This window comes from Rhinolophus sinicus, linkage group LG10 (genome assembly GCF_036562045.2).
Source record: "Rhinolophus sinicus isolate RSC01 linkage group LG10, ASM3656204v1, whole genome shotgun sequence".
Classification (NCBI taxonomy): Eukaryota; Metazoa; Chordata; class Mammalia; order Chiroptera; family Rhinolophidae; genus Rhinolophus; species Rhinolophus sinicus.
Window position 1 is genome coordinate 39,455,464 of NC_133759.1, and position 23,542 is coordinate 39,479,005.

The following is a 23,542-nucleotide window of genomic DNA, read 5'->3' on the forward strand; positions in this document are numbered from 1 at the left end:
GAGGTAATGGAAATTTCTGTATTTTTAGTGTAGTGGTGGTTTTACAGGTTATACAACAGTCAACATAGAATTGTGCATTTGAAATCAATGAAAGTTATTGTATATGAGTTATTCCTTAGATCTGATGAGGGAGAGGAATTCCAATCCCTTCCTTATTCAGAGGTAATCGCTATGAATTTGCTTTGTACATTTGTGGGCCATTAACAAACACTGTGTATAAATACATACATACAAGTATATTTATTGAATTCTGTACTCTTTTCTTTTGAGTATTTTAAATTTAAGTACTGTGGTGTGTATCATTTTGCGGTTACTTTTTCCTCTTAGGGTTTTTGACTACTTTTTTGAACATTCTTTTTTAACTACTACTTATAGTTTTCCATTATTATATTTTATTTTTCCCTTGCTTTGTTGGAGGATTCTTGAGTTTTTAACAATTTTTTGCTATTGCTCTTCAATTTTTTTTGTATTGCATGACCAATTTCAGGTAGGATTTGAGGGAGGTAATCCTGAGTCCTTGTGTGTCTGGAAATGTCCTTTTGTTTTTTTGGTTGATCTTTTAGTTCACAATCATTTTTCCTCAATTTGGAATATATTGTTTCATTTTTGGCTAATGAGATATCTGATATTGGTCATATTTCTCTGCCTTACGTAATCTGTTTTGTCTTTTTAGAAGCTTTAAGAAATTTTTTCTTTATTTTTGGTGTTTTGAAATTTCACCTGTTTGTGTCTAGGTATAGGATATTTTCCAACTTTTGCCAATCTGGATAGAAATTTTATTTCTTTGCGCATTCTTCCCCCTCTTTTTTTCTGGTGGATTTCTTTTAGATTTGTTGGCACTAATCAAGATAATATTTATCACCCACAAAATTTCCTCTTGCCCCTTTATAATCCACCTCTCTACCTCCCTAGTCTCCATGCAAAAATAGACCTGCTTTTTGACACTTTAGTTTGCGTTTTCTCAAATTTTAAATACATGGAATCATGCAGTGTGTACTTTGGGGGTTGGGGAAGTAGGCGCTGACTTCTTTCATTCAGCATAATTATTTTGAGAAATAGTTCATGAACAGTATTGATATAGACGAATTAATTCATCTGTTGATGTGCATTTGGGTTATTTGCAGTTTTTAGTGATTACAAATAAGGCATCTGTGACTATTCATACACCTTTTCTTCTATGAACATGTGTTTTCATTTTTCTTGGTCACATATCTAGGAATGTATTGGTGAGATGTTATCATAGGTGCATATTGCTAACTTTTCAACAAATTGCCGAACTGTTTTATAGAATGTTTTTTGTGTTGTTTTTGTTTTGTTTTGGTGCATTCCCACGGTGTATAAGCGTTGCAGTTGCTCCACTCCCGGACCATCACTTGGTATGGTCAGTCTTGAACATTTCTAGCACATTCTGGGGAGCGAGTGGTGGCAGGCAGCTCACGGTGATTTTCTTTTGCCTTGCCTTCCTTTGATGATTAATGGTGTCATGAGAACCTTTTCATGAGCTTTTTCTTTTTTTCCTCCCCCCTTCTTCTTCCTCCCTTCCACCCCCCACATTCTGGTAGTTCAAGCTGTTGTTTCTCAGTCTAGTTATGTAGAACACAGCTCCCTGGCCCATGCTGGTATTATGAGCCTTGGGCTCCCCACCCCTGGCTTGAGGCAGTTGGTTGCTGGTCGGCCACTTACAACTGTTCTCACCGGCTGCAGGCCACTCATGCTGGCTGCTGGCCGCTCACACGGTAGCCTACGGAAGCACACAGCAGCCCAGGGCAGCCCACACCAGCCCAGCTCCAGGGAGAGCCGTTGTTCATGGTCTTAGCTGTAGAGGGTGCAGCTCACTGGCCCATGTGGGAATCGAACCAGCGACCTCGGCATTAGGAGCACGGCGATCCAACCACCTGAGCCACCAGGGCCAGCCTGAGCTTAGTTTTCTAATCCTTACATCTTTGGTGAAGTTTCTGTTCAAAACTTTTCCCCATTTAAAAAAAATAATGTTATTGTAAGCATTCATATATTCTAGATGCAAGGAAGCCCTTTATTGGTTTAATGTTTTGTAAAAATTTTCTCCCAGTCTTTATGCCATGTACAAAAATTAATGCAAAGTAGATCATAGACTGAAACATAGGAGCTAAAGCTATAAAATTCTTAGAAGAAAAGTCTTTATGACTTTGGATTAGGCAATGGTGTCTTTGCTATGACACCAAAAGCACAAGCAACCAAAGAACAAATAGATAAATTGCACTTCATCAAGATTAAGAACTTTTCTGCTTTAAAAACACTACCATGAAAGTGAAAAGATAATCCATAGAAAGGGGGAAAATAATTGTACATCTTATATCTGATATGAGGCTTGTATCTATAATATATAAAGAACTCTTATAACTCAATTAAATAAAAAGACAACCCAATTTAAAACTGGGCCAAAGATCTGAATAGACAGTGAAAGAAGACACAAATGGCTAATAAGCTCATGAGAAGATGCTCAACATCATTAGCCATTAGGAAAATGCAGATTATATCCACTTCACACCCACTAGGATGTCTGTATAAAATTACAATAAGAGATATTGATGACGTGGAGAAATTGGAACCTTGCTGGTGGGAATATAGTATGGCACAGCTGCTTTAGGAAACAGTCTGGCACATACTCAAAAGGCTAAACATAGAGTTACCATATGACCCAGCAATTCCACTCATAGGCGAATGGAATGTGAATTATACCTCAATAAAAAGTTATTTTTAAAAACCCAAATACACAAAGGATTTTAAACTTGTACTTGTCCATATATTAACTTGTACTTACCCATATAATTGATTTTTAAAAATTATGGGCCGGCCCGGTGGCTCAGGCGGTTGGAGCTCCGTGCTCCTATCTCTGAAGGCTGCTGTTTCGATTCCCACATGGGCCAGTGGGCTCTCAACCACAAGGTTGCCGGTTCAATTCCTCGAGTCCCGCAAGGGATGGTGGGCAGTGCCCCCTGCAACTAAGATTGAACACGGCACCTTGAGCTGAGCTGCCGCTGAGCTCCCGGATGGCTCGGTTGGAGCGCGTCCTCTCAACCACAAGGTTGCCGGTCCCCCTCCCTCAAGGGTTGGTGGGACTAGTAACGGCAACTGGACCTGGAGCTGAGCTGTGCCCTCCACAACTAAGACTGAAAGGACAACAACTTGACTTGGAAAAAAGTCCTGGAAGTACACACTGTTCCCCAATAAAGTCCTGTTCCTCTTCTCCAATAAAATCTTTAAAAAAATAAAAATAAAGAAAATAAAACATTATACTTGCCTCTGCTTTAATGAAAAAATTTAAAACTAAACAATGCTAATTTATATACAAAGGGGAAGTCGTTTCTAGTCATCAGAATTCTCAGAAGAGGCCGTCTTTCCAGTATCTAGGTGTTCAGGTCACTAGGACGTTTGCAGGAGTCGGGAGTCAGATCATAGGGTCTCAAAGTGTGTCGAGCCAGGTGTGTCATGTGCAGTACTTGATGAAGCCTAAAGATCCCCCCAACTCCCATTACCTGTGCCAGTGTTGTATAACAAAGAATTTGTGTGGTCTTTGTCCCAGGTTCCTAGCACAGAGCTTCTAAATACCCTGGGAATTTCCTGGGTGATAGGGGTGTCTTTATTATGCTAATAGAATGACTGGTAGTAGGCCCATAGATAGGTTCCAGGGTGGGCTGGTACCCAGAAGGACCAACCATGTGATTGGAGCTCGCCTGACCTCTAGGGAGTAAAGAAGGGGGCTGGAGATTGAGTTCAGTCACATGGCCAATGATTTAGTCAGTCATACCTGCATAATGAAACCCATAACTCTGGATACTGAGGCTTCGTGGAACTTCCAGGTTGGGGGACACATTGGTGTGCTGGGAGGGGGATGTGCCCTCATTCTAGGAGGAGAGGGCATAGAAACTGCCTTCCCTTCAGAACCCCACCCTTTCTGTATCCTTGATAATAAAATGCAGCCATTGGTATAGTGCTTTCTTGAGTTCTGAGTTATTCTAATGCATTCCAAAGCCTGAGGGGGTGGTAGGAACCTCCCAGATTGTAGCCAGGTGGTCAGAAGTTTGGGTGGCATCTTAAGTGAGGATATTGGTGGGGGGGTCTGATCACTGAACTCGGGGAGTCTGTGCTACTGCTTGTGGTCAGTGCCAGGCTGACTTGTCGGACACCCAGTTGAGGTTGAACCCGAGTGGCTGGTCACAACCTATTTCTCTCCCCTAGGTGACATAGGGTGAACTTTGGCCAGACGCCTTGCTACATGAGAGGCCGGCCTGGTGGCTCAGGAGTTTGGAGCTCCATGCTCCTAACTCCAAAGGCTGCCAGTTGGATTCCCACATGGGCCAGTGGGCTCTTAACCACAAGGTTGCTGGTTCAACTCCTTGACTCCCGCAAGGGATGGTGGCCTCCACCCCCTGCAACTAAGATTGAATATGGCACCTTGAGCTGAGCTGCCTCCCGGATGGCTCAGTTGGTTGGAGCGCGTCCTCTCAACCATAAGATTGCCAGTTCGATTCCTTGAGTCCCGCAAGGGATGGTGGGCTCTGCCCCCTGCAACTAGCAACGGCAACTGGACCTGGAGCTGAGCTGCGCCCTCCACAACTAAGATTGAAAGGACAACAACTTGACTTGGAAAAAAAAGTCCTGTTCCCCTTCCCCAATAAAATCTTTGGGGGGGAAAAAAAGTCTACATGAATTAAACCTCATTTGTTAAAAACATTTTTGAGAGTAAAATGTAATTGATTAGATTGAACTTTAAACCTTGTTTAGCCTTAAAGCCTGGTTGCAGCATCATTCCAGAAATGTTTCTAGTTTGTTGTTGACCTTTTTGTTCCCCTGAAGAGTTTTGTTTTTATGTCATCTAGTCTCTTGATTTTTATTTTCCTTTCTGTAATGTGAATAATTAGATACTACTACCCTTTGTTTTTCAAATGGGAGTGGGATACTTGTCCAATGTCCCAGCTGGAAAATGCTCAGGCCAGGATTTTAGCCTAAGCCTGACTCTAGCTGCATCTCAGGAAAAAAGCTGAGGGGAAAAGGATTTTAAAATGGATTTCTCAAGGAACAAAAGGGAAGAGGGAGTGAGGAGGGGCAGAAATTTGTAGTCTTTTGACAGTTTTTCTGTTATATGCCCTTAGATCTCAGAGCGTAGAAGTAGGATTGTTGTACCTTCTGTACTGTTTGAATGACACTGTAATGATTCAAAAATGGCAATTACAGCATTAAACTTTTTGATGTTTGTTTTTAGTAAACATTTGGTTATGATTCTGTTGACTTCAGACTATTTAGAATACTGATGTTTCTTCAGAATTTTAGTCCATGTTTCTTTAGTTGGTTAATGACATTAGGAAATTCTTGAAGGATTTTAAGCTAAAGAACATTAGCAGTATAATCACGGTTTGGCCTTCATTTATGGTTTCCTGCTTACAGTAAGTAGCGCTGAAGCAGACATGGCACATTGAGTAGGTACCATCTACCCTAATCTATTACCTACTAACCTAGGCTGCCCCCAGTGTGATCTCCGTCATTGTTAGCCTGTCAGAAAACTGCGTCTGAGTATCTCACTGCAATTTCACCCCTGTGTGAAAGCAGCAATTTATAATTTGCTTTTATTTTCTGGTGTGTTTTTTCTTAGTAGGGGAGAGGAGGTTAAGTGTTGCTTTCCTTGTGAGTAGTCTTTCATGTATGATATTTATAAGTGAGATTAATCTTAATTGTTAAATGTTAGATTTGGGTCCCCGCAAAATGATTTTTTTATAAGTAGGGAAAACTTGCTTTAGTGCTGGAAGTCACTTATATACACGTACTTCTTTGCTGACTCCTTACATTCAAAATTGACTTAACTAGTATATGGCATCAGATTTGGGACATGGCTATTAATTTGTCTATCTGTTCTATGAATCTAACTCTAGGAAGTTTTAACACTTTTTTTCATTGTGAAGTGGTTCTTTAGACAGTATATTTGGATACAGCTTGTTTATGTCTACTATATGTTCATTTCCTTTGTAACCATTTTTATAATTTTCATTTACAGTGTTTTTCCTGGAAGTGTAAAATCAAGTTTTGAAAATGTTAATATTTTGAAATGACTTAAAAACACTGCTAAATAATTAAACTCTTAGCACTTTTGTTTCAGACTTCTCCAGTTTAATATCGCATCGGTTGACAAATTACTGTGGCCTCAATCTGCCTGTTTTTGTATGAGGTTTTATGGGAACACAGCCCATTCTTATTACATTTATGTATTTGTCCACCTTGGTCTGCTGTGTGGAGTATTTTATCCATTAGTTCCTACAACTAGTTGTGGAAGAATCCTACAAACACCTAGATCTTAAAGAAGCATTTCTCTCATATTTCATTAAATTAGCCTTGGGCTTCGCATGTGTTTCGTTTCCTCCTATAGTTACACTGATTGCTTCACTGAGATCGGTCTTTCCTTTTTCTGCAGCAGGATCCCTGTGTGTGGTAGGGCAGTGATGCTGTCTGAAGGTGACATGCTCTCCTTTCTTCCTTCTGTCCTCTCGCTCCCTCTCTTGGCCTCCTGGTAATTGTGGCAGGGTGGGGACGGGGGAATGCTAGTGGAAATGAAAGTGAAATTGCTTTAATCATTTCCCCTTTACTTGAAAAGGGAGGCAGTATCTGGCCTGTGGTTAAAAATAAAAATTACCTAGATTTTGGCACAGTCTGTTTTGGGGTCATGGGGTCTTTGGAGAATCAGAAGAATGTTGTAGAGCTGTTCCCCTCCCCCCCAAAACAAGGATATGTTCTGAAATACAGTGGTACCTCGATTTTCGAACGTCTCCGTTGACGAACATTTCAGTTTACGAACACTGTAAATTTTATGGATCTATGGTATCATTAGATAGTAAAATTCATGCTAAATTTGCAGTTTTAGGGGTTGGTTTCAAAGGTCTGGAACGGATTAATCCATTTTGTATTACTTTCTATGGGGAAACTGTGCCTCGGTTTTCGAACGTTTCAGAACTCAAATGGCCTTCTTGAACGGTTTACGTTCAAAAACCGAGGTACCACTGTATATTATTACAGAAAATTTCAGAAGCACTGACATTAATCCTTGCTGGGGGGTGGGAGTGAGGGGGTCCATAGAATTCAGGTTAGGAATCCCTGCTCTAGCCCCTCTGCGAGGAATAGACTGAGGCAAACGAAAAAGTAGGTTGTTAAGACTGGGAAATAAAGCTGATGTTAATTCAACTCTGAGGAGTTCTATATATATTCTTCACTGTTGTACCTGAGGATTTGTTTAATATTCTTTGATCAATTTTTAAACATTTAAGCATAAATGTGTGACCATATTCTAATATATAATCTTGATGGTGACCACTTCCAATGTTAGAACTTCAAATATAGACATTTGCAGAAAGTAATTAATGTTAGATGTTCCCAAAATAAATCACTGGCTTACGATAGATCTATCTTAGTGTTTTTTCTTTTGTGAAGGAAAAAAAGATTGAGCCCTTGATGTTGAGAATTGCATCTGCCAACTCTTGCCTTGTGTATAGCAGGGGAGTTGTGAAGTCCCCTTGGTTGGGGGAGCTTGTTTCTCAGTCTTACCCTCTTTTTTACTTTTGCATGAGCCTCCCACTTGACCAGTGTTTCCTAAACTTGATTCATTGAATACCGTCTTCATGATTTGCCTTTCTTCACATTTCTTGGCTATTTAAATCAACCCATTTTTTAACTACTGTGTGAAATACAGAGTTGATGTACTAATTCTTTTCTATTTGCCACTTAAAGGAACATGTACATATTGAGCTTCTCCCACCTAAAATCATCTTTTATCTTTCTAGAGGTCATCAAGTACATTTTGGGAAACACTCCCCTATGTGTTGGAATTTTAAAGCTCTGACCTTGAACCTGAGTACGCTCTGTGGAAGCTACTTGGAAGTGTTAGAGGAGAGAAGGGGTTACAGGATATGTGGGTGCTGCCTGCTGAAATCCCCCTTGCTTAGGCAAATTCATATTGTTCTGAATATGGAGATACTTGGCTGTGTGCATGGCAAAGCTTGGAATCTTGGCCTTGCAGTGGTTGGTTTGTTTCTTTTTTTTAACCTGGACACACATGCGAACTCAACATATGTGCTTATCTCCAGTTTCATAAGTTTGTTTTCTTTTACAGGTTTGATCTTGCTCTTCTACCTAGTCTTTTATGGGTTCCTGGCTGCACTCTTCACATTCACAATGTGGGCTATGCTTCAGACTCTGAACGATGAGGTTCCAAAATATCGAGACCAGATTTCTAGTCCAGGTAATTATGTTGCAGTTATCATGGCTTTTATACCTTTATCACAAATCTGTCTAACTTAGCAGATAAAAGATAAACTTTGGGGTTAGGTAATGTGAAAGTTTTGGGTTTTGTTTGCTGTTTAATATTTACATACTGATACAAAGACCTTTAATATTTACATACTGATACAAAGACCTGGGCTGATAAATCTTGAGTCCTTTGCCAGGAGTAGGCAGAAGTTAATATTGAGAATTATAGTGAAGCCAAATTTGACCAATACAGTTACAGATATGAATGGCTTTTATGAATATGTGTACCATGTTTCCCCAAAAATAAGACCTAGCTGGACCATCAGCTCTAATGCGACTTTTGGAGCAAAAATTAATGGAAGACCCCGTTTTATTTTACTATAATATAAGACCAGATCTAATCTAATATAATACAATGTGATATAATATAATATATAACATAATATATAATATAATAATACTGGGCATAATGTAATAATACCAGGTCTTATATTAATTTTGGCTCCAAAAGACGCATTAGAGCTGATGGTCTGGCTAGGTCTTATTTTCGGGGAAACAGGGTAGCAGTTTCACTTTGTCCTGGGTTAATTTACTTACAAAATATATATTTTGGCTCTAGCTCAGGTTAGAGCCGTGGTCTTGTAAAATATGTGCTTCATGGTTTTAATGGCTTGGTATGGAAGTGGTTAAAAATATTAAATAATGATACATCAATAGAGAATACAATGTGTATATTCTAAATGTGTTTAATGCTGCTTTATTGATGATCTTAAGGATAAAAATTCTCCAGGATACTGGAGAGTATACTTTAGTACAGAAAAAAATCTTAACTGAAACACTTGTTTCAATCACACTTTTGTCTTTTTAAAACTGAATGCCAGCTCTGCCTTCGTTATTGGACATGGCCCCTGTCCTCCAGGTGCTGGCAGTTTTTATAGAAGTAAGATAATAATGTGCGGAGCCCCGGTGTATATAATTCCCCAAAATGTGTGAACAACTTGTAGAGACAATAGAGGTGGGAGGCTCTCCCCTTAGGAGTAGGACTGGAGTAGCAGGCTGACCAGGGAAGGTGGGAATCCAGCAGGAGGTTTCTATCTGGACCAGTGGTGCTCAGCCAGAGGCCATTTGGCAGTATCTGGAGACATTTTTGGTTGTCATACTAGAGAGGTGCTACTGCAAGTAGAAGCCAGGTATGTTGCTAAATAAAATCCTGCACTGCACAGGACAAGCCACCACAACAACGAATTATTACCCAGTCCCAAATGTCAGGGGTGCCGAGACAGAGGACCCTGTTCCAGATCCTTGCTCACTGCAAGGACCTCTGAGCCATATCTGTAGCCAAACTGAACGAGTTTCCTCCAACCATTTTTTCTTAGAACAATTTGGTCTATGGCTTTTCTTTTGTTTGCAACTGGTATTTGTCTAAACATCGTGAATAAGTTTTAACTCTTTCAGTTTATTTGACCAAGTATCAGAAACTAGCTCCATGCTGATTTTTCCCTCATCTCTCATTGTGGCTGTTTTCTTTCTACTTAGACTAATTCTAAGATAATAATTCTTTTTCTTGCTACTTAAGTTCCATGACTTTATTGCCTTTGAACACAATCTGATCTATTTCAGAAACACTAAACTCTGTTTATAATTGCATAAGTAATATAAGTAAAATGTATTCAGTATATTTAAGTACACAGTTTTAAAATGAGTTCTTTACCAGTTGTATTGTAGTACTTACTAGTTTAAATAAATAAAAGTATATGTGCACACGTTCATATATATAGATATATAATATTAGATGAACATACATTAGTTTGTTATACATGATTTTCTCTTCATAAAAGGATTGTGGGTATTTTTTGTTTTTTTTCTACCTTGTATTTTCTAAGTTGTTTTTTGTTTTTGTTTTTGTTTTTTTTACCATAACCATCATTTCAATAATGTGTTTATACCTGGTAAAATAAGTGCTAGCTTGAAATTGGTATATATGTTAATATATACATATAACATAAACACATACCTCCCATCCACACTTGTACAGATGCACCCACACACTCATCCCCAGTGGTTTAAATTGGGAAGAAATAAGAGTTATTGTAGTTTTCAAATTCTGTTGACATTCTTGTTTTGGGATAAGCTAAGAACTTTATTTGGAATGTACTATGTCAAAAATTCAGCTGTTCTGCATATTCCTGCTGTGGTTTTTTACTTTAGTGTTTTAAGCAGGTTGTAACTAGGGCTCCAAGAGCATTGCTAAACAATCTAAGAAGGAACTTGTATTGGAAATTCAGTTTTAGACATTTAGGTCTTAAGACAAAGTTTCTGTAAATGGAATCATTTAAAAATTCTGTTAGAAATTAGTCATGTAAAGGAATGCAGTCTTTTGTATAGCATGTGTATCTTTATGTTTTTCTTTAAAATTTCTTTAATTTAGAAATTTACATATTTTACTTTGGGTTTTTCTTAAAAGTTAGGTGTTTTTATATAGTTATGTGCAAGCTGCATTGGCTGTTACTTTTTTACTTGTGATATAAAATATCTTGTTGCTGCTGTATAACCTTAAGAAAAACAAACTTAGACATAGACAGATAGTCGTTTCTTATATTGGGTGATTAGAGGTTTTATTTCTACTGCCTATGTAAGAAACCTGCAGAGAATTTTTGTAAGAATTTATTTGAGCCAGACTGACGACATTGCCGGGAAGCAAGATCTCAAATGCTCCCAGAATGACAGTTCCCAGTTTAAGGAGAGAATGTAAGGAAGATTGCATGTAAGTGGGAGAAAGCGGGGCCAGGAGGAATTGGATTACAAGATAATTAACAAGATTATGTGCTCTCTTGAAGGTTGGTACCCTCCCAGAGGTAGGGTTTCCAGGTGGGAATTCCGACCCATTCTCAGGAAATTCTTTCACTTTCCTGTTCCTGAATCCCTAGAAAAGTTGGTCGGGAAAATCGGCTCCTTGAACCCAGGTAGTTGGTAGTACCGGCCGGTCACTTTATGGAAAGGATTCATCGTGGAGAACAGAAAGCAGTTTATATCTCGGGATTAAACTGTTAACTCCAAACCCTACCCACAGGGTCTGAAAAAGAGGCATTTCAAAGGTGTGTTAACCCTAGATACCCCAAAACAATGGACAGGGCCTGTTTAAGGCAAAGATGACCTTTTACTAGGGAAGTTACAGGCCTGGGGCCTGACTGCCCACCATGACCTGCCCCGTTAGGAATTTTTGATCAGATCACCCTGTGAGGTTACTTTCAGTTAGATTTATTACAGCGCCCCTTTTTTGTCCACACTATAATAAACACTTTTATAAAAAATCAGAAGTTACTATTGAATTTATAGTGATTTGCTGTGGGTGGAGTAGTAAGGAAAAATAGGCAAATGGGATCATCCAAACCCAAGCGATGCCTTTTTGGAAAGCTGAATTAATAATCTAGATCTAATGCTTTTTAAACAAGGAAAGCTTATATTAAAAATGGAAGCTTGATTATGTTTCCTACAGATAAATATGCTTACATTTTCTATTAATAAACTCATGCAACATGTTCTATATACATGGGTATTGACTCCTGATATGATATTGTTGGTGGTTATACTCCAAATTCAGTATGAGAAAATCTCATTTTATAAGGCAGTGTTTATTGAAGGAAGAATATTTAACCATAGCGTTAAAAATTATATGGGCCTCTTTCACTGAATAAGGTAAGCTTTCTTTATGAATGTTTCCATACAGCTGTAATTGGAATGACAAAAGTGCTTAGATTTTGATCTGCTAAAATTTTTCTCTATTAATGGTAAATTGGCAAAACATAAAAATATTTGTTAGAAAAAAATGAATATAGAAAGTACAAAGTAAAACTTTGTATCTTTTAAAGTATGGAACAGAGTAATTATAAATGTAGCCAGTCAGATTTAGGGAGGTTTTTAATTGGTAATGTCTGAGTTGATTTTGTGGATTTGGAATTGTCTTCCATTGTAGATGACCTGCATAGTCAGAAGTGGGAAGTGCTTGATCATTTCAACCTACTTGTGAACACATGATTTACTAAGATCTGCCTTTCAGGGATAAGAGTAAAGAGAGGGAAGGAGAGAAGGAATTTGCTGCTGTTAATTTCCCCCTTTTTATTTTATGTCTTTATAGGACTTACGGTTTTTCCAAAACCAGTGACTGCATTGGAATACTCATTCAGTATGTCTGATCCAGAGTCCTATAAGGGGTACATTGAAGACCTTAAGAAGTTTCTAAAGCGTAAGTATGTTTTCTTAGAGCAAGGCAAAAGTTTTTAGTTAGAAAAAACTAGTACCAAATTATGATTGTGTTTAGGTACATCATTCTTAGAATTTATTTCACCTTTTTCTTTTTTTCTTTTCTGTTAAACACAGTCAAGTGAGAGGACTTGTAAGTAGATTTTATGATTAGTCATAATATTCTAACTTATGGAAAGACAGGGGTCTAAGCCTAACAAGCAGTTGATTTCATATTTCTATCTTATAATAAGTACATGAGTAAGTTCATTGACATAACATCTGCATTAAAATGGAAAGTATTTGAGTAATAGACTAAAACTATATTATATAAATTAATGTCTCTAAATATTTAGATCTTTCGGATCCAGTGTCTTGCTTGTTGGGGGGACTAGGAATTGTTTTTATTGTTTTTTAAAAAAATGTATCAGTTCTGAGTTTTTTGGAGTTCCCAGTTGTAACGCTTTCTCTACTAGCTGAGCCAGCCCAGTTTTGTCCTCATGTTTTGCTTGGCCGAACTCCATGGTATTAGCATTCGCATGAATAATCATCAGATTCTCTGGCCGCTTGGTTCTTGATCGCCTCACCTCTTCCTCAGCCACACGCACCGACAGGCATTCCTCAGAACACGTCGGACTCTTGGCAAAAGTGCTGATCGAGACTTTCCTAACATAATCTGTCATCCTAGTTGGCTTGTTTTAACTTCCCCTCACTGCTCTTCGACTTCATTGGGACTTCCGTTCTCGCTGACCCTTTTGTCTTACCCCAACCCCTCACCCCCAACTTTCCTTCTTATCAAGCTTGATTCCATGTTTTTTTATTTCTCTTTCACTCTTTCCGGTAGTACTCTAAAATCCCTTGCCTCAGTCTGTTTGTCATAAATTACAAATGGATGAAGCCATAAAATTCCTGGATGAAGCACTTCCTTAGAGAAAGATTTCCAGCAAGACTCATTAGCTCTGTGAATACTTGATCACCTCCCTCAAATGGACCTGTCTGCTGCCTGGCAAGCCTGCTGGATAATTATTTCCAACCTCTACTCAAATCTCTATTATCTTACCTTTTCCCTTAGAGCTCAATGACTGCATATACCGTGGTGGTCCCATAAGATGATGATGGAGATGGAACATTCCTATTGCCTCGTGTCACAGTAGCCGTCACGGGGTCGTAGCGCGACGCGTTACACAAACATCGGGTTACGCTTGCCTACAGTATTCAGTACAGTAACACGCTGTACGAGTTTGTGGCCTAGGAGCCGTAAGGCAACACGGAATTAGTCGCTCCAAATTATGGCTCTGACATAAGGATTATTTTAGATGCGTTAATTTTAAGAAATAGCCGTCAGGGTTGCAGATCTTAAAAACCAAGTAGAAGTTACCCTTTGTAAAAGACCTTTACCTTAGTAAGGGAAGTCTCCCTTTGTAAGGTGGTTGACCTTATCTCTAGAAACTCTTATCAATACAGAAGACAGAAGCAAATCTGCATAACAACCTTACCCTTGTTTACTGTGCTTTTCCAGGTAACCTCCCGAAATTGACTCCCCCCAACATCATCTTTTATCTTCAGCTGAAGATGGTATTTAAGGTGGTGGCTTCAGCCATTTTGGCCAGTTACTCAGTTTTCCTGGGTCTCTCCCATGTATACAGGAGGTATACATGTTATTAAACTTTTGTTTGTTTTTCTCCTGTTAATCTGTCTTTTATTATAGGGATGTCTCAGCCAAAAACCCAGAAGGGCAGAGGAAACACAATTTTCCCTCCCCTCCGGAGCAATAGGCTCTACCATCCAGCCTGTGTGTGTGTAGGCCCTGCCATCTAGGTTTGTGTAAGTGCACTCTAGATGTTCGCGCAGTGATGGATTCGCCTAAGGGTGCATTTCTCAGAACAGACCCCTGTCATTAAGTGGCACGTAACTGTAACCTGTGTTGACCTAAGAAACGTTCAAACCTGTAGAGAATTTTTGTAAGAGTTTATTTCAGCCAAATTGGTGATACATTCCAGGAACAAGATCTCAGATGCTCCAGAAAATAACAGTTTTGCAGTTTCTTTTATGCATTTGAGGGAACAGAAGGAAGATTACATGGAGGTGGCAGGAAGCAACACAGGGACTGGATAACAGGATAGTTAAAATTATGTGCGCTCTTGAGGATTAATTACCACATCAAGGGGTATCACTTCTGATACTCAACAGTTAACCTAGATGCATAAGAACAATGGACAGGGTGGCTTAAAACCTTTCACTAGAGGAGGTATATGCCTGGGCATGACTAACCACCCTGACCTGCCCAGTTAGGAATTTATGATCAGATCACCCTGTGAGGTTACTTTCTATAGAACTTCTTTTTTCATCCACAGTTCCCCTCATTTGGTTATAAATCAATCCATAGGATACATTGATGACCAACCTTTTGGTTGGGTAGTGTGGTCTCACAGTGCTAGGAAGGCTCATTCCTAGGAAGTCTCAGTATTGACGTCGTCTTGGTGAACATTGGGGATGGGGCAGTACCGTATCCATGGGATCTGAGCTGAGGCCAAATTTTCCCCCGAAAGGGAAGGACAGGTAAATGGAAGGCAGTCGGGTCTTAATGGGCTTAATTGCACACAAAAAAACACTGGATCATTTCTATCCTGTGAATTATCATGATCTGAGTTTTGCCTTCTGTCTCATTCTGTATTTAGTATCTAGTACATAGCATCTTTACATAGCCATGAAAACAGTATTAACAGTTATACATGTTCATTAATGATAAACAGTTGGGCTATATTAAAAAACCCAAAGAACAAGTATGGCTATTACTGTATCATTAGCAAATAGGTAAAAACCAAACAACATGGATTTTGGGTTCAGTATCAGTCCATAGGTATACAGGCCTTGTTGACGTCTTGGGATAGCTGTCTACCTCTGGTGTCTACCCTTTCTGGTCCTCAGGGCGTCCTTGATGTCTGTAAACAGGAGTTGATGTCCACTTTTGCAGTTAGGTACCTAATAGGACCTTTCCAGTGAGGTTGAAGAGTGTCTCTTATTTGATGTCCTTTCCAATAAACAAAATCTCTAGGTGGCAGTCAATGATCTTTAAAGTCTCTGTCTCCTGGGAGCTCCCTGTGAAAGGAAGGAGTTACTGCAACTTGGCATTTTTTTAAAGTGACTATTCAAACCCTGGCAGTAGAGTAAGATAATCTCCTTTCAATAATGTCAGTTCGTAAGTTCCTTCATCTAAGTTCAGCTTAAATGCACTGTGATCACAAAGGAATGCAAAAACCGGAAAAATGGGGAGCGAGGAAGAACCAAGCGGCTGTCTTGGGTTTTCCATAGGCCTGAGGATTTGTTTAATTTACTACCATTGTTTACCTATACAATATACCCTAGAAGTTTTCATCACTTGTTTTACAATGCTTCCCACGTGGTTTCAAGTCTTTTGATGTGTTCCAGGGACCCTTCTGGAATTCCACAAAGTTATTCATATATATATATATATATATATAGAGAGAGAGAGAGAGAGAGAGAGAGAGATTTTAACCCTTAAAACTTCATCTTCTAATGAAAACTAAGAAGTAAGCAATTAGCATTCTTTTAGCTTGGATATTTTATAATCTCTAGAAACATTTTTCATAGACATCAAAGTCAATTAACACAAACTTATTTTTGTAAAAACCAGGTAAGATAAAGACATGTCTGGTTTACTTAAACCAGCAAACTTAAGATAGCTTTTATTTCCTATGGATTAATTTTACATCATGTGAACTTGAAAAGCATTTGAGTTAGTTTCTATGTTTCTGAGAATGTTAGAATACCCAATCCTTACAAATGCTTGCCTTTAATTTTATCCGTACTTCCCGTGTTTCCCTGATTAAGACCTAGCCAGACCATCAGCTCTAATGCATCTTTTGGAGCAAAAATGAATATAAGACCTGGTCTTGTTTTACTATAATAAGAGCATTAGAGCTGATGGTCCGGCTAGGTCTTATTTTGGGGGAAGCACGGTATCTGGAGGTAGAAAATTATCTCACATTTACAAATTATATACAGACGCAAACAGAATAGTTGAATTCAAATTTTGTTTTGGAGGCATTTACAATTTATATCCTTGACAAGTTAAGTTCTAAATGACCTTCCCCCTTTAAAATAAGTACAGCCATTTTTAATACCTCAAAAGAATTGGGTTGACACTTCCTTTTAAATGCATTTCCCTTGAAATTTTAGTTCCTGTTTTGGTTGAATTCGTCTTAGTGGCGTTTTTTTGGTACCAGCTACACCCACACACCAGAAGTTCTTTTTGAGGCACTATTTATTGCATCATATATTAACTTATTTTTTGAAGGATTTTTATTAAAAAATCTAGCTAACACACAACATTCTATCAGTTTCAGGTGTGTACCATAGCTGTTCAGCATATACCTATGACCTGCTACTAGTGAGTCTCTTCAATACACTAAGCTCGTGGCGAGCAGGGCCCACGTCAGCGTCTCACTGTTGTGCCACTTTTGCCTAACACTGGGCCCGTGCAGTGCAGGCATTTGAAAAACCACTATAGATTTCTTCTCCACTTCCCCATCTCCAAGTTGTACCCATTTTACTCCTTTATCGCTTTTGAATCAGTCTAATTATACCTCCATCTCTGCTAAAAACACGTTCTTCTAAGCTAACAGTCGCTCTCAGCTATTGCAGTTCCCGTAGGGTAGACTGCCATAGCACTGTGTATCTTCAGACCCTTTGGTTATGATTTTATACTTAACACCTGTCTTACCTACTGCACTGTAAGCTCCATAAGGGCAGTGCCCTTTTATGTCCTCACCATTGTATCTTGGGCCAGGAGCATAGAAGGCATTCAGACAATGCTATAGCTATGGCTGGCACCACCTAATGGTGACAAAAGAGATTGATCTATAAGCCACTGTTGAAATGCAGTACACTTTAGAGCACTAGATGGCTGTTAAAAGTTAAAGGAACAGACACAACATTCTTTCCCTGCACATTACCTAGTAGTTAGCATTGCTGTTTTTGTCTTCAAAGATGTTGTTCAAAGGTGATATATTCCTGGTTGTGTTTAAGATCTTTTTTGGCTGATCTACATGCACATATGTTTCCTTTTTAGCATATGGTGTAGAAGAACAGAAGAATCTCAGAGACTGTCCTGATGGAGTACTTTTTGAACAGAAGGGTCCCGTCTATGTTGCGTGTCAGTTTCCTGTTGCTGCCTTACTTGCAGACTGCAATGGCGTGAAGGATCCTAACTTTGGCTACTCCAGAGGGTACCCTTGTATTCTGGTGAAAATGAACAGGGTATGTACATCTTTGGCTGCCTTTTCCTAATGCCCTCTAGTAAGAAGTCGGTAACTACTCATTAAATGTTCTCTCATTTTGGGGATAGCTTTTGTAAAAGGCTAACAGTGATCTTAATTGACCTTTGGAAAAATTAATACAAACCAAAAACCAAGATTGGTTCACCAATGCATCACGGTTTGGGGAGTGAAACTACTCCTTTTCCCTTTTGGAGATAGTTATATGCATTTAGGCATAATTAATGTTTCAAGGGGCAGGTGTTCTGGTTGTCATGCCCAAAGCATGGTTTTGTTAATGTGCAGTGCCCATCTTTGAATCCTGTACTGTAAAGTAATTTCAAATCCCATGGGGAAATATATGACGTTTTAGCTTATTTAACTTGTTCTGAATAGGTAGTAGGAAAGCATATTGTTATACGAATTCACAGCTAAATAGTAGAACTACAAGTAGAGTTGCATTGTTATGAGCTCGGTGGGGTGTTGCAGTTGTAGCCCAAGTTAGCAGCATTTGCTGTGTTGTGCACAAGAAGTACCCGCATTATATAGCCACTAGCAAATCAGGAAGCTGATGTCCTCTCCCTGTGTGATAATGGCTTAGGGTCATTGTGCAAAGGAAGCTGCTTCCCTTCTGTGGCTCCTAACCCCACTGTTAGGGCTGCTCTATAAATACTGCACTGCAGAATTGTGTTTGGTACAGTTATCCTTTCGAGGCCTGCAAGGTCTTCCCTTGAAAAGTGGTTGTTCCTGGTCATTTACTCAGAGAAAAGGCAGTTTCTTAAAAATGTGTGTAGATCTCTCAAGATCATGAGTTCACATATCACTAACGTCACCCTCCAATCAGCAAATTGCTACCATCCCTAAGAAAAGTAAAATTTTAGTCTTCGGAAGTTGGCATTGCTAAAAAAAGGAGTTTATAGGGAGAGCCGGCTAGATCCTGAGGTGCCCAGACTGACACCTCCGGCCTCTCCTTCTTTCCCTTCTCCAGTGGACAAAGACAGTCCTCATTACCCCACAGCTCTCTGTAGATAGCATTCTGGAACGTGGCCTGACACAGAGCAGGTGCTTAATGAATGACCGAGGGATGTTTCAGCAAGACTGTTAAGAATTAAGGTTAGCAACGTAAGCCAAAAGTAATGTGAAACTAGAAGATCTAGCTTGTAAGATAAATTACATTTGTTCACTTTGACAGAGATGCCTTTTGTAGTCCCGGACTCCTAGGAGTGTCTTTGGGACAATGGGATTGCTGGGAAACCTGTTCCATAGAAAGCCGACAGAAGTTTGAGTCCTCCCACAGGACCAACTTTCTGGGTTTATTTTTTTCTCAATTATGTACTCTGAACGATGAGGGCCTGACATTATATTTGCTGAGAGTAGGAGCGTGGCTTTGCAGGGAATGACAGGAAGACAACATCAGGTACAAACAGGTCCGTAACGAGGTGTGCATTGCCTAGCAGGGAATTGAATCCCAGGGTGTTTTGTTCCAAAGTCATTATATGGGCAAGAATAGTTATTGCTGTTGATATTGTTATTTAGCTTGCTACAATATTTGTCTTTTGGGAGGAATATTTACATTTTATAAGCATTCACATGTAAAATGCATGTAAATTAAAAATGCCAAAAATCTCACGAAATAGATTGATAAATATCTGTTAAACATTCATACAAGAGTTAGTTATCAACTACAAACATGAAAGTAGCCTCATTCGATAGAAGTAGATGCACATGGTGCTATAGGAGTCTTCAAATGGGATTCTTCCCAATGGATGCATTTTGTGGAACAGACAGGTGGAATATGGTCAGGCTCTGTGGACGTGTTATGGGAATATGTTGGGAATTGTGAGCTATTAGGTTTTCGTGAAAAACAATACAATAGTATGCTTCTGCAATTATTGTTTGCATTGTTTTTTCATATATTTCATGAAATATAGTTTTCTGGTTGTTTTTATTTTAAGGGTAACAAACGGCAATGCTATGTTTTGGTCAATTCTTTGGTAACTGATTTATTTTCTAAATTGCCCCAGTTTAGGGTAATGAGATAGCTAGTTGATATTTTGAAAAGTCCGTTCTAATCCTCTAAAATAAAATTAATGTAAAAGACACAGGTAACAGGGTTTAATGCTCAGTTAGTATTCATCCCAACCCTTGCACCCTGGCCCCCAGGCGGAAAAGTTCTGTTGTATATATTTGTGATGTTTCAATTAATATTTCTTTACCTTAGATAATTGGATTAAAGCCTCAAGGAAAACCAAGGATACACTGCTCTCCTCAAAAGGTTAGTATTCAAAAAATAGCTCAACTCTGTTAAGCTTTAATGTATCTTAATACTTAAGTCTAATGAGTTTGTCATTTTTTTCCCTGTCACATTTTTAAAGTCCTTTGGGGGTAGCCCTTCTCTGTTTGCTTATGATAATTCAAAGATGTGTTTTCCATGTGCATTTGATGTCACACACATTGCCTTCACAGTTCTACATACTATACATATTTCATTAATTCTAAAGTTCACTTTTTGTTTTCTAGCTTCATAACACAGATTGGGGTTGGCCTTATAATTGATGGTATCTTAACAGTATATCATAAGATTTTTTTTTTCTTAACAGTACATAAATTGATGTATATCAGTGGCATCTGAGATTTAATGAAATATGGTACATTTTCCTTAAGGTAGAGGCAATGTTTTTCTTTCTTGTCCCTACTTTATTTTTTTAAAGAGTGCTGTGCAGTTTTCATCTCATAACTTCTTTTGTTTTCTCTCCACGCTGCAAGTGCAACTCAGACAAATATGTAAATGATGGGTAAGAGTTCTGAGGAGAAACTTTTAAGTTCTAAATTTATTTTATCCTTGTGCAAAATATTAACATTCCAACTCCAATTATGTGTCAGACGTATTTTGCAATACTACATTAAAATATAAATTTGTTTGTGAAAAAGGCTAATTCCTTTTACCATGAATGGATTTCTTATTTGGGCAGAAACTTCTTGCTCAGTGGTTCTCAGATTCCGTCATGTATCAGAAGCACGTGGAGGGCTTATTCGGTCCCATTCCACAGTTTCTAACTCTGTTGGTCTGGGGTGAGGCCCAAAATGTGCATTTCTAATTAAAGTTTCCAAGTAATGGTGACGCCTACTGCTCTGGGGCCCACACTGAGTATTCCTGCTTTAGCTTTTCCTGATTAGTTTCTTTTGAGTATTTACTCACTTAAGAGTTCAGTGAAAAGGCGGGAGGTTTGTGATTTCTTATCTGGATGGAAGTGTACATGTGTGACCATAGGCAATTCAGCTTATCACGTCTTATGCTATATTCAGCTCAGCAGCAAAGCCAAACTTTTCTTGATAAACAAATACTGAAAATCTAGTGAACATCTCTTAAGACAAAAGAAAACATTACAGCTACAGGATACATTTTAGAAGCTGTGTGTATAACAGTGAAATTCCTTGCTTGCAAGTCTTTCCAATAGAAAGTTGCTGAGGCTTGAGTGCTAGGCCGCGGCCATGTAGAAGTGCTAATTTCATGACAGTGTCCCAGTATGCAGGAGCTTCTGCCTTTGCCTATGAGCAGACTGCATAGATAAGCTTGGAATGGTGGTTCTATGGACCCACCACCACCACCAAGAAGACACGCTTTTAGGCCATAAGGGCAAAAGCTTTAAACTAACCCTTTCCTTAGATTTCAGTTTTATAAACCTTTGGCCAGTGTAAACTCCATGTAACTCATCCCTTAGGGTTTTAAATGAATTTGTCTCCTTGTTTATCTATTTATTATGGTTCCTTTGCTTCTGGACTAGTTGGGGGGAAAACATCGATGAAAAATCCTGGTCTTAATGACCCAGATTTCAAATTGCTGTTCCTTTTGCTTTGAAGAGTTATATGTAAAGTGCATAAACTAATCAAAATAGATGGAGTTTTGTTTTATTTAGTTGTGGAATATCCTTGTTAGAAAACAACACGAAATTGGAAGAAATGTTTATATTGCATTTTACTCCTAAGCTAGTCAAAAAGAAGTAATCAGGCAGTGTCCCTAAATTTTAGAGGTATGGCTCTGCAGAACAGATGGAAACATTTACTGCATAAACACTAGTGACAGAATGTGCTCTAAGGGGTGGCTTTTAATTTATATTAATTAAAAGGATGGTTCTTGCAAAAGACATAATATTCATTTATGTCATTAGTTTTTTGTTTGTTTTTTGGTATTTTCTTATAAAAATGAATCAGATACGAGAAAATCTGGGAAAATGTAGAAGAAAAAAATTGATGAATGCTACCTAGAGATTGTATCACTGCTTAGAAAGTTTGGTACCTAACCTTGGAGTAGTTTACAGATGCTGATTGTATTAAAGAAACAAAATACATTAACTTTAAAACTGTTTTGTTTTCAGTAGGACTTAGTGACTGTTCATAGTAATTCTTGGACTTAGTTGCTCATAATTTCCAATATGGTGCCATTTATATACTTAGAAAACTACGGCATTTGTGCTTCACCCTAAAGTATCTCCTCATTATTCAGAAACACATTTCAGTATTTCACAATTTCTAAATGTTTATTTTCACAGAAGGTATAAAATACAAGTGTAAGTAAAAGCCTGACAACATGGTTTAGGTACAAACCAAGAGAGCAGTTAAGAGTCTGTTACATCTGGGGATCGAGAGCATATGACCTTGATTCTGAGCCTCAGTTCTTCTCTCTATAAAATTGATGCTGCGCTCTTAAGGGTTCTTAGGCCTAAATAAGGTAAATATCAGTTCAGTGTGGTATCTGACGAAATACATACTGAGATGCTCAGTGAACTGCAACCTAAAGAAAGCCTCGTTTACATTTTGGGGAACATCTCTGTTTCTGTGAATTCCGCTCATATATTAAAGAAAACTAGGTTACATACAAAAGCCATTGATGCAGAAAAACTCTCATATGAAAGTGATTGTTTTTTCTCTGATATAAAATGCTAGAGTTTTAGGTTTAAAACGCTTGTTTTTTAATTAAGGAGTACAAATGTTAGGGTAGTATTTGAATAAGTGATTGAAAAATGGCTTCTATAGTTTCTCTTAGCCTTGTTATCTCCTGCTCTTTCCACATGTCTTTGATGTGGATCATTAGAAGATGCCCTTTTTGTGGGGTGCTGTGTCACTTGTCTGTGTGTTTCTCTCCCCCCCCCCCCATGTGCATATACTACTTCATGACAGGTAAATGGAATAAAGAGTAGGACTTCTCAGAAGAGATTCTTAGTTTTGCTGTAGTGTTTCATGTGTGCTTTCAAAAACAGAAACTAGTGTATTCATGTCTAGAATTCAGGTGTTTAGTAATGTTTTAATTAGTGCTCAGTAAACTTGCCACTGATTTAATCATTGTTGTCTATTTGTTACCTACTTAGTATATATGTTAAAATTACAGTAATTAAAATTAGGCCTATTCAGAAGGTGTTCATGAGAATTTTCATAAGTTGCTTATTAAGAAGAAAACTAGAGATAACTAATAAATAGTATGAATGCATTTGGTAGTTGGAAGGCACATAAGATTTTACAGAGCGTGCATGAATAGATCTGGTGGGGACTCTTGAGGGGAAACATGGGGTACCCCAGGAAATGTAAAAAGAATCAGGATAGTTTGTCAAAGGGATCAAATCAAGATGAGCAATTCTCTTCTCAAAAAATACACTTGTAATGAATGCATTTGGAGCAGCATTGTACTTTTCCATACTATTTTTAATCGATACTTGCTTTAATATAAATATGCTTTTACAATTGTTTTTTAGGACCTAAAAAGC

General features: G+C 38.4%; 2 protein-coding genes across 2 annotated transcripts in view; one reads left to right on the top strand and one right to left on the bottom strand.

Annotated features, from left to right (window-relative positions):
• Nucleotides 1-23,542, top strand: part of ATP1B3 (ATPase Na+/K+ transporting subunit beta 3) — a 39,799-nt gene that overhangs the window by 12,577 nt on the left and 3,680 nt on the right. Inside the window, exons 2-5 of the mRNA XM_019747205.2 lie at nucleotides 8,132-8,260; nucleotides 12,404-12,511; nucleotides 17,600-17,787; nucleotides 20,005-20,058. Of these exons, the coding sequence (XP_019602764.2) occupies nucleotides 8,132-8,260; nucleotides 12,404-12,511; nucleotides 17,600-17,787; nucleotides 20,005-20,058 (479 nt within the window). The remainder of the gene's footprint in view (nucleotides 1-8,131; nucleotides 8,261-12,403; nucleotides 12,512-17,599; nucleotides 17,788-20,004; nucleotides 20,059-23,542) is intronic.
• TFDP2 (transcription factor Dp-2) overlaps nucleotides 14,483-23,542 on the bottom strand; it is a 186,638-nt gene continuing 177,578 nt past the window's right edge. Inside the window, exon 12 of the mRNA XM_074312942.1 lies at nucleotides 14,483-15,606. Within this exon, the coding sequence (XP_074169043.1) occupies nucleotides 15,527-15,606 (80 nt within the window). The 3' untranslated portion in view covers nucleotides 14,483-15,526. The remainder of the gene's footprint in view (nucleotides 15,607-23,542) is intronic.